Source organism: Dasypus novemcinctus, chromosome 10, assembly GCF_030445035.2.
Source record: "Dasypus novemcinctus isolate mDasNov1 chromosome 10, mDasNov1.1.hap2, whole genome shotgun sequence".
In the NCBI taxonomy this organism is placed as follows: Eukaryota; Metazoa; Chordata; class Mammalia; order Cingulata; family Dasypodidae; genus Dasypus; species Dasypus novemcinctus.
The window spans coordinates 77,606,082-77,620,322 of NC_080682.1; the positions used below are offsets into that span (position 1 = coordinate 77,606,082).

General features: G+C 32.3%; 1 protein-coding gene across 42 annotated transcripts in view; it reads left to right on the forward strand.

Moving 5' to 3' along the window:
- SOX6 (SRY-box transcription factor 6) overlaps positions 1-14,241 on the forward strand; it is a 701,188-nt gene that overhangs the window by 421,403 nt on the left and 265,544 nt on the right. For all 42 annotated transcript variants that reach the window (XM_071218188.1, XM_071218196.1, XM_071218191.1 and 39 more), the window contains one exon: positions 5,273-5,362. In XM_071218188.1, coding sequence (XP_071074289.1) covers positions 5,273-5,362 — 90 coding nt within the window. The remainder of the gene's footprint in view (positions 1-5,272; positions 5,363-14,241) is intronic.

The window sequence follows — 14,241 nt, forward strand, 5'->3', positions numbered from 1 at the left end:
AACTTTAAATATCACTTCTAGGTAAAAGTAAGAATGATAACTATTTACTTATAGGTGTATTGATTTAAAGTACAATAAAGATATTTCCCCATTATCCTTTCTCCTCCTCTGTACTAAAATTTTAATAATGATTTCTCTTATTTATTCTCTTTGACCTACTTAAATTACCCTTATTTTGTGCAGGATAGGAGTTAATTGTGCTACAACTTCAACTAAGAATAATTTTAAATTGTTCCTAGAATAACATATACTCTAGGAAATAAATATCTCAAATACTCTTACTTCAAATTTGTCTTGTAGCAGGCAAAAACATGACTAAACCGTGATGAGGCATTCTTTACTTACCTGGCTTGAAACTTAGATACATAGAAAGTAGGAACATTGTTTTGCAATCCACATTTGTCAGGTTTTTGTTTCTTTGTTTTTTTGTTTCTTTAAATTTGTTCTGAATTGTATCTTTTCCTTTTTTCCTTAAAAAATTTCCTTGAATGAAGAAACATTTTTGCAAAGGAAATGAAAAAACTTTGCAAGAGAGAATCAATCTATAACATATCAACACCTTATACATCCTTGATTAAAATATAGAAGAGACTTGAAGTTCAGCTCTTGACTTTTGACCCTGTTTTAATTACTTATACAGACAAAAATTAGACAAAATAAGTATAAAGTCCTGCATTGCCTTTGAAAGGTACTGGTTTATGGAGACTAATTCTTTCAAAGAGGAACTAATTCTGGCATTTTCCACTTTAATATTGAAATGTTATAACATGCATTCATTGTTAATATGTGATGATTTTTATGCTATAGAGTCTCATGCTGTGAAACCAAGCAAAAGTGGGTTATTTTCTCCTGATGCATCTTTAAAGCCAATTCTGGAGACACTGGGGTTTCAGAGAGAGAAAGAATTTATGTGGTTGTGCTAGCAAAGGAGCTCAATAGGCCTTTTTAAAATTTTTTATTTTTTTAAATTTATTTATTTTTAAATTTTCTCCCCTCCCCCCCCATTGTCTGTTCTCTGTGTCTATTTGCTGTGTGTTCTTCTTTGTCCACTTCTGTTGTCAGTGGCATGGGAGTCTGTGTTTCTTTTTGTTGCGTCATCTTGTTGTGTCAGCTCTCCGTGTGTGCGCACCATTCCTGGGCAGGCTGCACTTTCTTTTGCTCTGGGCAGCTCTCCTTACGGGGTGCACTCATTGTGCATGGGGTTCCCCGACATGGGGGAGACCCCTGCGTGGCAGGGCACTCCTTGTGCGCATCAGCACTGCACGTGGGCCAGCTCCACATGGGTCAAGGAGGCCCGGGGTTTGAACCACGGACCTCCCATGTAGTAGACAGACGCCCTAACCACTGGGCCAAGTCTACTTCCCTCAATAGGCCTTATGGTCCAAAACTGCCTTCCTGATTTGCAGATGTTCTGGTATTTTACAATATAAGGATGCTAATGAGTAATTGGGGTGGAGTTTGCACAGGTTCTTTCATTAATAAACATTAAGGGGCTGAACCAGGATAAGGGTGGATACCCACCAGTCGTGGGTGGGGGGTGTTTCACAAAGGTACACCTTTATCAGAAATCAAGGCACCCAGGAGAGGGAGATGCAGAAAACAAAGGTCAGCTACAAGATTTTTTTATATGGATATCAAAGGAAGATGGTGTGGTCACATTTTCAGTAGATATGTTCAATACAAAGGTAAGATCCTTCTGGAGTAATCATTATAATAGCAGGTATTACAAGAAGCCATATACAAAGGATTTTCATAGATCCTCCTGAAATAATTGTTACAACGACAGGTTTTTAGTTAGAGATGGCAACATACAAGGGTGAAGTCAGTCTAGCTAGTTTCAGTAACTTCAGATATTAACCCTTTTGGCTAATGTAAAAAGCATCTGTATAACATTTCTTAACCTTCTGTTACACTTCTTTATCTCAATTTCCAAATGGTGTGTAATTCCATTCCTGTTTTTCAGCTGAAGATAGCTCAGTCGAAGACACTAAAACTTGAATAGTCAAACTAAGACAAAAGACACCATTTATTGTTTCATTGTTTTGTGGACTATAGTACCACCATAACTATATTAGTTGTTTTCACGTCAGTCATGTAAAACATACTTATCCCTGTAAAATAATCCAAGAATATTTTGGGGCTATTCAGTCCTTTATTGTTGTTGTTGTTTTTCCATTTGGAATTCTGCATTCTCTGTGGTGTTATTCTTCCCATGTATGTAGTGCAAACTGGGTTTCTTGAATTATTTGCCCTCTTAGGTTTTGCATTTGTACTTGATCAGAATGGGCCAAAGTCTGATCTGATCAATTGTCTCTGTAAAATTAGTGTCCTATTTATGTAAATGAATGAAACGGCTCAAAGGAAAATGATTCCTTATTTTTATTTATTTTTTAAGGAGATACCAGGGATTGAACCTGGGACCTTGTACATGTGAAGCAGGCACTCAGCCAGTGAGTTACATCTACTCCCGTTATTTTAATTTGCACTGTTGCTAGGATATTTTTTTGGGTAGGAAATTTGAAAATATAAATTTTAATTTATGACCTTATATCCATTATCTATTTCTCATTTCATGTCAGAACCTCTTGGTGGTTGCAGTAGTGTCCCGTGACTATATGGTATTTTTTTTTTTCCTCTTACTGTTCTAGTTTTACATATGGTATTTTTTTTTTTCCTCTTACTGTTCTAGTTTTACATTGTATCATGGAGAGTATTAGCACTAACGGTTATGTACCCTTAGAGGTTGACAGTCAGATAATTAGGTGAGAAAGTTGAGAGTTTTTCAAGAGAGACTTCCTCACAGTTTTGCATCTTCCTGGAATCTCCTAGAATTGAGGTTGAACTTTGTTAAGGTTAATGTAGTGTCTTTTATTCTTCTGTAGATAAAGGCAATCAATGATTGTTATTAAATATTTTCATGGTCTATTAATGTGGATATATAAAGACTGCTTTATTTTTTCCCCTCTGTTTCTTCCACTGAAAGGGGAACTCGGATAGATTAACTCAGCATTATGGTGAGGATTGATTTTCTAATAGGCATGTGAAATTATTTGAAGTTATTAAACATTTTATTGTTTTCTTTAATGTAAAACTTCATCCACATGGCTTGATTTATGTTTGAAGTATGTTCCTATTGCCATATAGTTCTTTTCTCCCACAAAGTTGCTTTTCCTTGAGCTTTTAAAGATTTCAGGTCTTTTTATCGAAATGAGAGACATCCATGAGTGTGTTTATGAACCTGTGAATTTGTGATCATTGCTAGTAAATTGGGCTTTTGTCTTTTGCCATTATAATATATGCTCTCAACTCAAAGTTTCAGGAAGCAAATTACACTTTAGCATTTGTATCAGTAGTTATCAGTTTAGTGTAATGTTATAACATGTATGAAAGAGTAGAATAAAAGTAACAAGAGTAAATAGGTTATGAAGTTGAAGGCTTTTTTCATCATTCTTACCTATGATCTGTTATATCAAGCTCTATCAGAAATGTAAACCTAATTTGAGAAAAGCAATCTCTGACAGCTCTGCTTCTTTACTCTAAAAGTTAGCATTCTTTTTATTGCTTTAGCATAAACACCAAAATGTATAGAATACAGTTTATACCTCATTTCTGAATTTGAAATTAAATAAGAGACCATTTTAGGAAATGAATCCAACCTAAGTATTTGCATATGCATGCAGGCCCTATTGGAAGGTCACTCAGAATCCAATTTTTAATCACAGTACTAATTCACTTGCTGAAGCCTAAGAAAATATGTAATAGGAAAGAAAGGAAGAAAAGAAGGCTTGCAGGGGTGAAGAAAAGGAGGGAAGAAGTAAGGGAAAAGGGTAGGGAGCTTTAACTTAATAGAAGCGAGCTGACTTCCATTTAGAAAGAACTTTAGCTTCTGGGGTAACTAGCTAGTATGATTGCTATTCACCAGCCATTACATGACACATTGATCTGGATTCCATCCATTCCTTGGTTGACTGATTATGTCAATTATTTTCACAAATACTTTCTAACTATGCAGTCTTCTTGCCTCTTACCCAGGCTCACTGTGTTTTTCTAAAGTTTGTCTATTTTCTAAAACCTGTAGATTCATTTTGACCTTACGCTTATTTGTAAAATTCAAGGAGATTTTGAAGCTAGAGAAAAAAGTGAGGGGAGCGTGAGTGTAGGTCAATGATTTGAGTGCCTGTTTCCCATGTATGAGGTCCTGGGTTCAATCCCCGATACCTCCTTTAAAAAAATAAAGACAAAATGCTAAAGGGATTGATACTGATATGGGAGAGAAAAAGCATTTGGAATTGGAATGACCTTTTGAAATATGATTTTAAAAAGAAGTTATCAGAAATTTGACACTTGGAATGTTAAAGTTTAATGGGAGTATGCTTCACATTAAGGATTTAGTATTTAAATTTGTGTTCCCTTTTGAAAATATGTACTATTTGTTAAGATTTGAGGCACAAAAGGTACAAGTTAATTTTCATTAGCAGTAGCACCAAATAGAAATTGGTCCAAATAAAGAGAAAAAAACAACTCATTAAGAAAAATTTGGTAATTATTAATATATTCTAAAGTTTGGATTTCTGTAAACTTTATGGACCTTTATAAAAACAGTGTAATCACTACCTATAATCTAGCATGTTTTTTAGAAATGCAATAGGGTAAATATTAGTATTTAAATAACTCTTTAATAAGAATATGAATTTCTTTTCTTATGAGAAAAGTTTTAGTAGTCATCATAAGTGGGGAAAGTGATCACCTTGACTTTATTTTCTTCCTGCTTTGTTTAAAATTATTTTACAAATGTTGCCATGTTTTTATCTCATTTTTATGGACTAAGTGGTTAGTTTCATTAGCATCTTCTCCCTTTAACACCTGTCATTGTTACTTTAATAGCACATAAATTTTGCCTGGGCTTTTAAAAAAAGTCACCTGTATTAAAAGGAATAGCATCTAAACTTAAATCCATACGAAAAAACCCCTTTTCTCTTCTAAGAAATGATAAATTCTGATTGAATATTAATAAGAGTGCAATGATAATGCCAAAATAAGATTATTGTTATTTTTTTCCTAGGCAATAGTTTAACTAACCTTCTGGTAAAAGCAAATTGGTTATGGTATTTAAAATTTTACAAATAATGTAATTTTCTATTGCCTATGGCTAAAACACACAAAAAATATTTTTGCACATTTTAACATGAGAGAATTTCTCCATAAACTGATTTCCTGAATTTATAATATATATATATATATTTTTTTAATACTTACTTTTATATTTCAATAGATTCCTCCTGCATGGAAAAACTACTTTCAAAAGACTGGAAGGAAAAAATGGAAAGACTGAATACCAGTGAACTTCTTGGAGAAATTAAAGGTACAGTAAACAAAATAGCAAACATATCTGTGTAGAGATATTATTTTGTATAGCAACTTGTACTGATCGTCTTACTTTTAACATATATGTGAGATAGTAAATTTGCAGTGTGCCTTGAAATTTTATTATTTCTAAGCTTTACAGAATGAAATTTTTGCTCTCTTTGCATTACTTTATTAATGCAAAAAATTATTTATTAGATTATACAAAAGTTACATAAAAAACATAGCGGATTTCCATATGCCCCACTCCCCACACCTCCCACATTTTCCCACATTAACAACATCCTTCATTAGTGAGGTATATCCATTGCAATTGATGAACACATTTTGGAGCATTGCCACTAAGCATGGATTAAAATTGACCTTATAGTTTACACTCTCTCCCACCCAATTCTGTAGGTTATGGCAAGATCTTTGCATTACTTTAGAAACATAAAATTTATAGTATAAATTGTTTCATTAGCTTACTTAGCAGAAAAGTATATATAAAAAATTATATCAAAAAAGATAAGTAGCAAATTAATTCTTTAAAATCATAATAGTTCATTAATTTGAATTTATTCTGTTCAAAAGAGTCAACCATGGAACCTTTAAAAAAAAGTTTATAGAACACGCTATATTATCTAGTAAACATAATGGTTTATGGATGGATTCTGAGGCCTGTTACCTTGGTTCAAATCCTGGCTCTGATACTTACGAGATAAATAGATTTGGGCAGTCACTTAAGTTTCTGTTTCAAATTCCTTATCTTTAAAATGGGGATAATAGCAGCACCTACCACATAAGCTTATTAAGAGAGTTAATATAAGAAAAGCTCTTAGAATAGTACCTGGCACTTAAAAAAGCCCTCTTGAATGTAAATTGTAGTTGTTGTTATTTAAATACCCAGGGGAAAATAAATTGATCTCATTCTCAAACAGATTTCATGTGACTTAACATTTCATGACATTCTACTCTGATGAAGATGCCTATCTATATTTTTGAAGCTATATGATTGGCTTTACTATTTTGAAAAATGTTAAGTGAACATCTCAGTCCATTGTGGTATTAAGTTTCCCTATCAGTCAAGAAGTTACATTTGCCTAACTAAACTCTCATTGACTGTTCTGTGGAAATGAAGTACTATATCTCTAATTGTTTTTTATCTTGAATGGGATCCCTGGTAATTCATTAGTTCTATCAATCATCTCTTACAGACAGTCATCATTCTGACTTGCACTAATAATTTGGGAACTTAATTGCATTAGTTTTCTTTAAGTAACTTTATGTGGAATCTTCCTATTAGTTGTGGATATTACCTCATTTAAGATGAAAATTTGGCAATAACTGTCTAATGAAAATGTTGTTTTGAATTTATTACAGAAAATTGTGTAGTGTTCAGGCATGTTATATTCAACTCAAATGAAGAGAAAAGGAAGTCATCTCTTTTCCAGTGAATAATTAATAACTCATTACATTAACTAATACAGTGTCAAAATCAAATGGGAATTATATTATTTTGAATTGCACTGCTTCTATTTTGTACTCATAAAGGCCATTTGCTATTTTGGAAAAAAAAGAAACTCAACTTGTAACTGATGGGTAGAAAGAAAGTCATTAGTGACATATTCTCTATCCAGCTGCAATAACATGGTGTGTGCTACTTTGCACGTCATTCTGTGTTTTCTTCCTTCCCAAAGTCATTGGTTTTATAACAGAACATAAATGGTTTATGCAAAGGCAAGCATTTGCCAGCATGAATGATGGGGGTCTTGCTTTCTCTTACTAATGTGGTTTTATTACGTTATGATTCAACATCAAGTTTTTATGCCTCATAGTATCCTCCCCACCCTCATTTTTCATCTTTATTTTTAGTTCTAAATATGAATTAAAAATAAAAAAATATATATTAGTCTTGGTACTCAAAATGTATAAATCTCAAAACTGTAATACACAGAATTAGGCTTTTCAAAAATTTTAACTTTTTTTTCAGTATTCTGTATGTGCCATGTCAACTTTTTGTCTGCTGTTCTGAATTTTATTTTCATGCAAGTTAAAAATCTTACTAAATTTCCTATTTTGATTTACTCAACATAAATGCCTATTATGTTCTAATATTTTGTTACCATATACATTATACATTATATTATACATTATATTACATGTTATGTAATTGTTTAAAAATGAAAACAATGATTTAAAATAGCATTCTAATAGTTTGCTTCAAACATGATTAAAACTCAACATACATTTTTAGTTTACATGAGACTAGTCCCTTTATTAGCCACTTAAGTTAGTCATGATTATTCTGAAATTTTAAAGTAACCTATTATCTGCAAAGAATCCATACTATGTACAATTACATCTGAGTCATTTTTTAAAAAATCTTATTTTCCTCTGATTATAAAATTTATTATATATAAGAACTATAGAAATGTACACAAAAGAAAATAAAAGTTGTCTTTTAATCTTACCTGTATTTCACTGTATATCTTTTCTGTTTTTCCTAACAGATATATATGTTAAATTTTTCTCATAAAATTAGAACCAATCTTTTAGTATTCTTTTTAAATTTATTTTCCCTACTTATTTGTATATTTCCCTATGATTAGGTCATCTTCTAAAATATTATTTTTATTGGCCAGAAATATTGTTGCCATTATAAGAAATACTTTGAAAATGAATAACTTTTTAAAAAACTGTTTTGATTATTAGTGGTTATTTTCATAAAGGTAAAATTCCTCAGCCAAAGAGTATATTCTTAAAAAAAATTTTTTTTAAAATTTATTTTCAAAAGATAGATTGCGTAAAATGTTACATAAAAACATATAAGGGATTGCCATATGCCCCACTCCCCACACGCCCACTTTTTCCCACATTAACAACTTTTTTCATTAGTGTGGTACATTCATTGCAATTGATGAACACATTTTGGAGCATTGCCACTCTACATGGAATATAGTTTACATTGTAGTTTACACTCTCTCCCACTCAATTCTGTAGGTTATGGCAGGATATATAATGGCCTGTATCTGTCGTTGCAATGTCATTCAGGTCAATTCCAAGTCCTGAGGCTTTTGATTTGTATTGCCATATTCCCCTTAAGATAGGTTATAATGTTTTTTGCTCTTAACAGCAGTATCTGACGGTGCTTGTTTTCTCTTTCCCTCAATAACAGTATTACTACTCTAAAAATTCCTTGCCAGTTTGACAGGGGGAAAACTATCAATGCTGACTTTATTGGAATTTCTTTGATTATAGTTAGAACGAAGACTTTTTCATAAACTTATTTACAATTCTTTGGTGAATTGTCTGCTTGTGTTATTTACTCACTTTTCCTTTAAATAAGTTGTCTTGCTCTTACTAATGAGTAAGAACTCTTAATATATATTTTAATATTAACCTATTTATTGTATATGTTGCATTTTATTATTTGCTTTATTTTATGATTTTGTTCTCAAATCTTTCCCTCTCTTCATTTATAGTTCCTTCTGTTGGGAATTTGTTTGGAAAGGCTTTCCCCTTCCTCAGATTGGATTAATATTCTGCTCTATTTCTTCCATTCATTGGCTCTATTTTTAACATTTAATTCTTTAATTCCTCTTGAATATATTTTAATGCATAATGTCAATTAGAGACATAATTTAATTTTTTCTTAAGCAGTTAACTATTTATCCCTGTATGATTTATTAAATAATCCCTCTTAACCCCTCTGACTTGAAATAGTATCTTTTATTAAATTATTTAGGACCATTTCTTAGATTTTGATTCTAGTTCATTGATCTTTCTATCTAAATTTTATTAATACTATGCTATTTTAATCACAGTAGCTTTATAACATCTTTCAAAAAACAGTATTGCAAGACCACATTCATAATTTTTCTGTTTTCATACGTCCTTAATTTAGACATTAAAATATTAATTAAAATATGAAGCGATTTTTTTTCCACTCTAATCCTTATTTTAATCCTCCATCCTGAGGACCCTGGGATGGCGATGCCACTCCACCTCTAAATTGAGAGGGGGCTTAGATCCCATATGGCTGATGGATGGGATTCTCCTGCTTGCACTTGTAGACTCTCTTGGTTCCTTGGTATGGTGGTTGACCATCCTCACCTCCCTGTTAGCTGACCTGGGTAAGTCCAACAAATTGGAGTGTAGGTGTTGCAACTCTGCTGAGGCTCAGGGCCCAGCTGGCACATAGAGAGTCCAGAGATTCAAGTCTCTTGGGCATATACCAACCCCACCACCAACCTCAAGTTCAGTAAAAATGACAGAAGAGACATGTGTAGAGAAGTCACATCTAAGTCCAACTCCATCATACCCAGGACCACAAATTCTGAAGTCGGGCCCACTGGCAAGACACTGAACTCCAGAGCCATCTGCCATGACCGTAGGACCTGGGTGTCTCCATAGTCAAAGCAATTTTAATTACATTAAATTTATATAAAACTAAGGTGGATACTGTCATTTTTACAGTACTGCATCTTTTCATTCAAAATCATTTACTTTTTTCTTTTATATTCCTCAGTGACTTTTTGTTTTCTTTAATATAGATTTTGCACAATTTTTTTGATGTGTCCTCCATATATTTAATATTTTTGCTTGCTCTTGCGAATGAGATAGTCTTCATTCTATTTTCTTTTTGTTCCTATATTTCAGACTTCTAGTGAATTTTGCATATATTTTTTGCTGGTTCATTTTATAACCTCCATTTTTATCAAACTCATTACCTCTAGTCATATGTTTTAACCTCCTTTTTGTTAGCAATTTGTCTTTTTACCCCTTCTCTTAATACATTGCCTAGAACATCAAGAATAATATTAAGTAATAGAAACGATAGCAGCCATTTTGTTGTTTTTAATTTAGGGAATTGTTTATAATATTTCACTGTTAAGTATTATGTTGAATATTGACTTGATGTGTTTTCTATCATATTAAGAAATGCCATTCTAGTCATAGTTTATTAGGAATTTTTATGAGAAATAGCATTTTATATCATTTCGTATCTTATTAGATTTTGTTTTTTTAAATTTATTGATGAAATAAACTGATTAATCATGGTATAGTTTTCATTTAACATACTGCATAATTTTATTTGTTTATGTTATAGTTACTATTTTTGTATCCGTAATTTAAAAAGTGGTTTGCATTTTTCTTTATTTGTATATCTTTCTTAATTTTTAGTACCAAGGTTCATAAATGAATTAAAAAGGTTTTCCTCCTTTCTAGTTATGTAAAGAATTAAATAAATTACCTGTTAATTATTTATTCTTTGAAATTCTGAAAAAATACATGCATGATACTTGTAGGCGTAAAGTTTTCATGGAAATAACTTTTTTACATTTTTTGCTTCTCTTTAAATCAGCCTTGGTAATAAATATTTTTCTTATAAAATTGTATATTTCATTGAGATTTTCAAATATTTTAGTATTGATTTTTATATAGTATCACCTATTTTTAAAACTTCTATTTATCTGCCATTGTATCTTATATCCCATTTTAAATTTTACGTAGTAGTTGTTTTCCTTTAGTCCCTCAGTTATACTTGTCAGGGATTTGTCTGTTACGTTGTCTCCCAAAAATATCCAGCTTTTAAATTTGCCAATTCTACTGTTTTTCAGTATGCCAATTAGTCTTGCTTTTACCTTTCTCTCCCCCTTCCTTATTTTTCTCATATCTTTTCTTTTGTTTGCTGATATCTGCTAACTTTCTAATTCAATATTTAATTTTTAAAAATTCTCTTTTATTTAATAATAAAGGCAATTGTGGCCATGAATATGTTCTAGAAATAGTTTTAGCTGTATCTCAGAAGTTTGTGCTTTTATATTTATATTATATTTTCTAACTGATCTATATTTATGTATAATTCTTACCTACATTTTCTTTTGGAGTGTAATAAAACTGGGGAATTGAGAAAACATAGTCTTTAACACTACCACTGGAAAAGTTTATGTGGTAGCTTAGTGCTAGCAGGAGAATTAAAGTGTGGGCAGTAGAATGGATAAGAATATAATTGAGAATTGTATCCTAAATCCATTGAGCCTAATATTATGACATAATTAAAAAATAATACGTTAATAAATTACTCTTTATATTTTACTTTAAAAAATAATGCTTTTAAATAAAATTCTTTTACCTAAATGTAGTGAAGCAATATTTCTAAAACTCTTCCGTAGGAATTGGAATACCACTAAAGTTTGAAAAACACTGAATCAGAATTTTTAGTAAGTCTGTTTCTGAGTCTCATCTCATATTCCCATATTCTCATCCCTTTTCCCAACTGCCTACAGTCTTTTCATTGGTAGCCTCCTTCCCAGAAGCAGCAGTAACTGAGAGTGGAGTACTGTACCTGACATAAACTCAACAGCAGTCGTGTCAGAGCAGTGTTTAAAGAACATTATTATGAGTATTGTTAAAAACTTAAGAACTTAAATACAGTATAAAATGATTAGACCCTTATTTTGGTCTGATTGTATCTGAAGTCTTCTTTTCCAATGTAAGTATCATATTTCTGAGGGACCTTTTATGAAGTTAGAATTCATCAAAAAGTGAATAGAATGATGAAGAGTCTTAAACATTTATTATGTTAAATTAAGCAGTGGAAGACCAGGGAAGTTTGACCTTAGACATGGTAGTTGGCACATTGACAGCTTGGTTTGAAGTTTTGTTGGATAGAAGAGGACAAGAATTGTTTGTGTTGTGTTAGGGGGTAAAGGTAATAGAGAGCTTATCCTTAATATATTAAAAAACAGGAACATTTATTATAATACTGTCTGACATTGATGTGATTGGACACCACTGAGAAGATAACTTAAATATCTAGAGTATCAAGATTCCATCCTCTGTCTCAATGGATGGTTTTAATTTTCTGTGGTTTATGTAAGAGAATCTCAGCCAGCCTCCCTATTTTGTACACATGTCCCTGTATGCTGTGACTGGCATCTCCTCTTGGTGTGAAGTCACTTCCCTGGGCAGTATGCCAGGGAAACAGTAATGTTGGTTGTTAAAGTTAGCACAGTTTGTGCTTGTGTTTGTCAAACACAGATGATAAGAGACAAAAAATATATATGTAATATGAACCAAATAAAGTAAGCAGTGTTTTCTTTCTTGGTCATTTATAATTGATTATTTCAACATTTACATTTAGGAATTGAGGTTGATGTGCTTGTAGGTATATTCTCGTTCAGCTTAAGAGAAAGGACAGTCTCTTCCTGATAGGAAAAAAAATGATCAAAGAAGTCCTTTTAAGTGGGAAAATCTGCAAATGATTCTCAATGTTTTTCAAAGCTACTATTGAAACATAATTACTTATTAGAGTTATTCAACTAATATGTCTAAGGGTTTGGTTCTGGGGCCTAAATTTTATTGGCCTAGTTCACTGCTAGAGACTGGAAGCATTACTCCATTTACTTCTTTAGGATTGTTAGTAAGAGGTATAAACTTAGGGACTGTGTTACATCAAATAATACACGCATATTACAATTGTGCTTGCCACACTGAATTAAAAATGTGAATTATAATGCTACTGTATGCTATTGAGAGTCTGATAGTTTTTAGTTTTGATTGCAAACATAACTCTGTGGAGGAGAGCACAGGAGCACCAAAGTCATGGTCTTTTTCAGCACATAATAGATCTTTGAAGATCAAATAGTTTAGGTTATTCTTGAAGTCACTTAAGTGTTATCACCACAGGGTCAGACTGGATCTAATAGCATTCCCATAGAATTAGTGTTCTGCATCAAAGGTTACTATCTTTTTTTTTTTTTTAATTTACTTATTTCCTCCCCCTCCCCCATTGTCTGCTCTCTATGTCCATTCCCTGTGTGTTCTTCTGTGTCTGCTTGTATTCTCTTTAGGTGGCTCTGGGAACCCATCCTAGGACCTTCTGGAGTGGGAGAGAGGTGATCCTTCTCTGGTACCACCTCAGCTCCCTGATCTGCTGCATCTCATAGTATCTCTTCTCTGTGTTTTTTTTTTTTGTTGTTGTTGTTGCATCATCTTGCTGCACCAGCTCTCAATGTGGGCCAGCACTCCTGTGCATAGCAGCACTCTGTGCAGTCCAGCCTTCTGTGTGGTCCAGCTTGCCTTCACCAGGAGGCCCTGGGCATCAAACCCTGGACCTCCTATATGGTAGACAGGAGCCCAGTTGCTTGAGCCACATCTGCTTCCCAAAGGTTACTATCTTAAATGCCAATTTCTCTCCTACTTTGTTCATTTTTGTAGTAAGGGCCTACTCTTAGTCTATACTTTGCCTTTTGTGTGGAAAACTCTAATTAGGAATAGTAATTACTGTTACTGGTGTTTTATATTGCAGGCAATCACAGGACTACAGAGCTGTTGCCTTTATACTGTACATATTTGCTTATAAATGAGGTCTTTTTAATTCCAATTTATAAATTTTCAGCAAATTCTTCATTTGGAAGAACTTTAAAAAGTATGGAAATTCTTGGAGGCAAATCATCTGCCACTTTTCAACTCCAATAAAATCAGCAAAGTTCACGTATATAATGATTCTTGCTGTCTTGTTAGGAAAAAGAGTTGAAACAGTAATGTTTAGATTTCATGTATTTTTGAAAGTTTTAAATTGTTATTTTAAGACAAATGCTGCAAAGCTCTAGAGACTAGCTTGTGAAAGATTGAGCGCACAGATGCTAGTTTCTCACTTTCCTGTTGGTATAAAATAATGTAGAATATTTGTCACTAGATTCTGTATAACTCTGTGAATTATAAAATAGAACTTCAGAATAATATCTAGAATAATAGAATCTCAAAAAATTAGAGGTGGAGAGATTTTGCATATTATGTGAACCAACCTCTTATTTTCAATATAGGGATGAGATATATCCAGAACAGAAAAATTACTGCTCTAAATCCCATAGTTTATTGCTGAGGTAG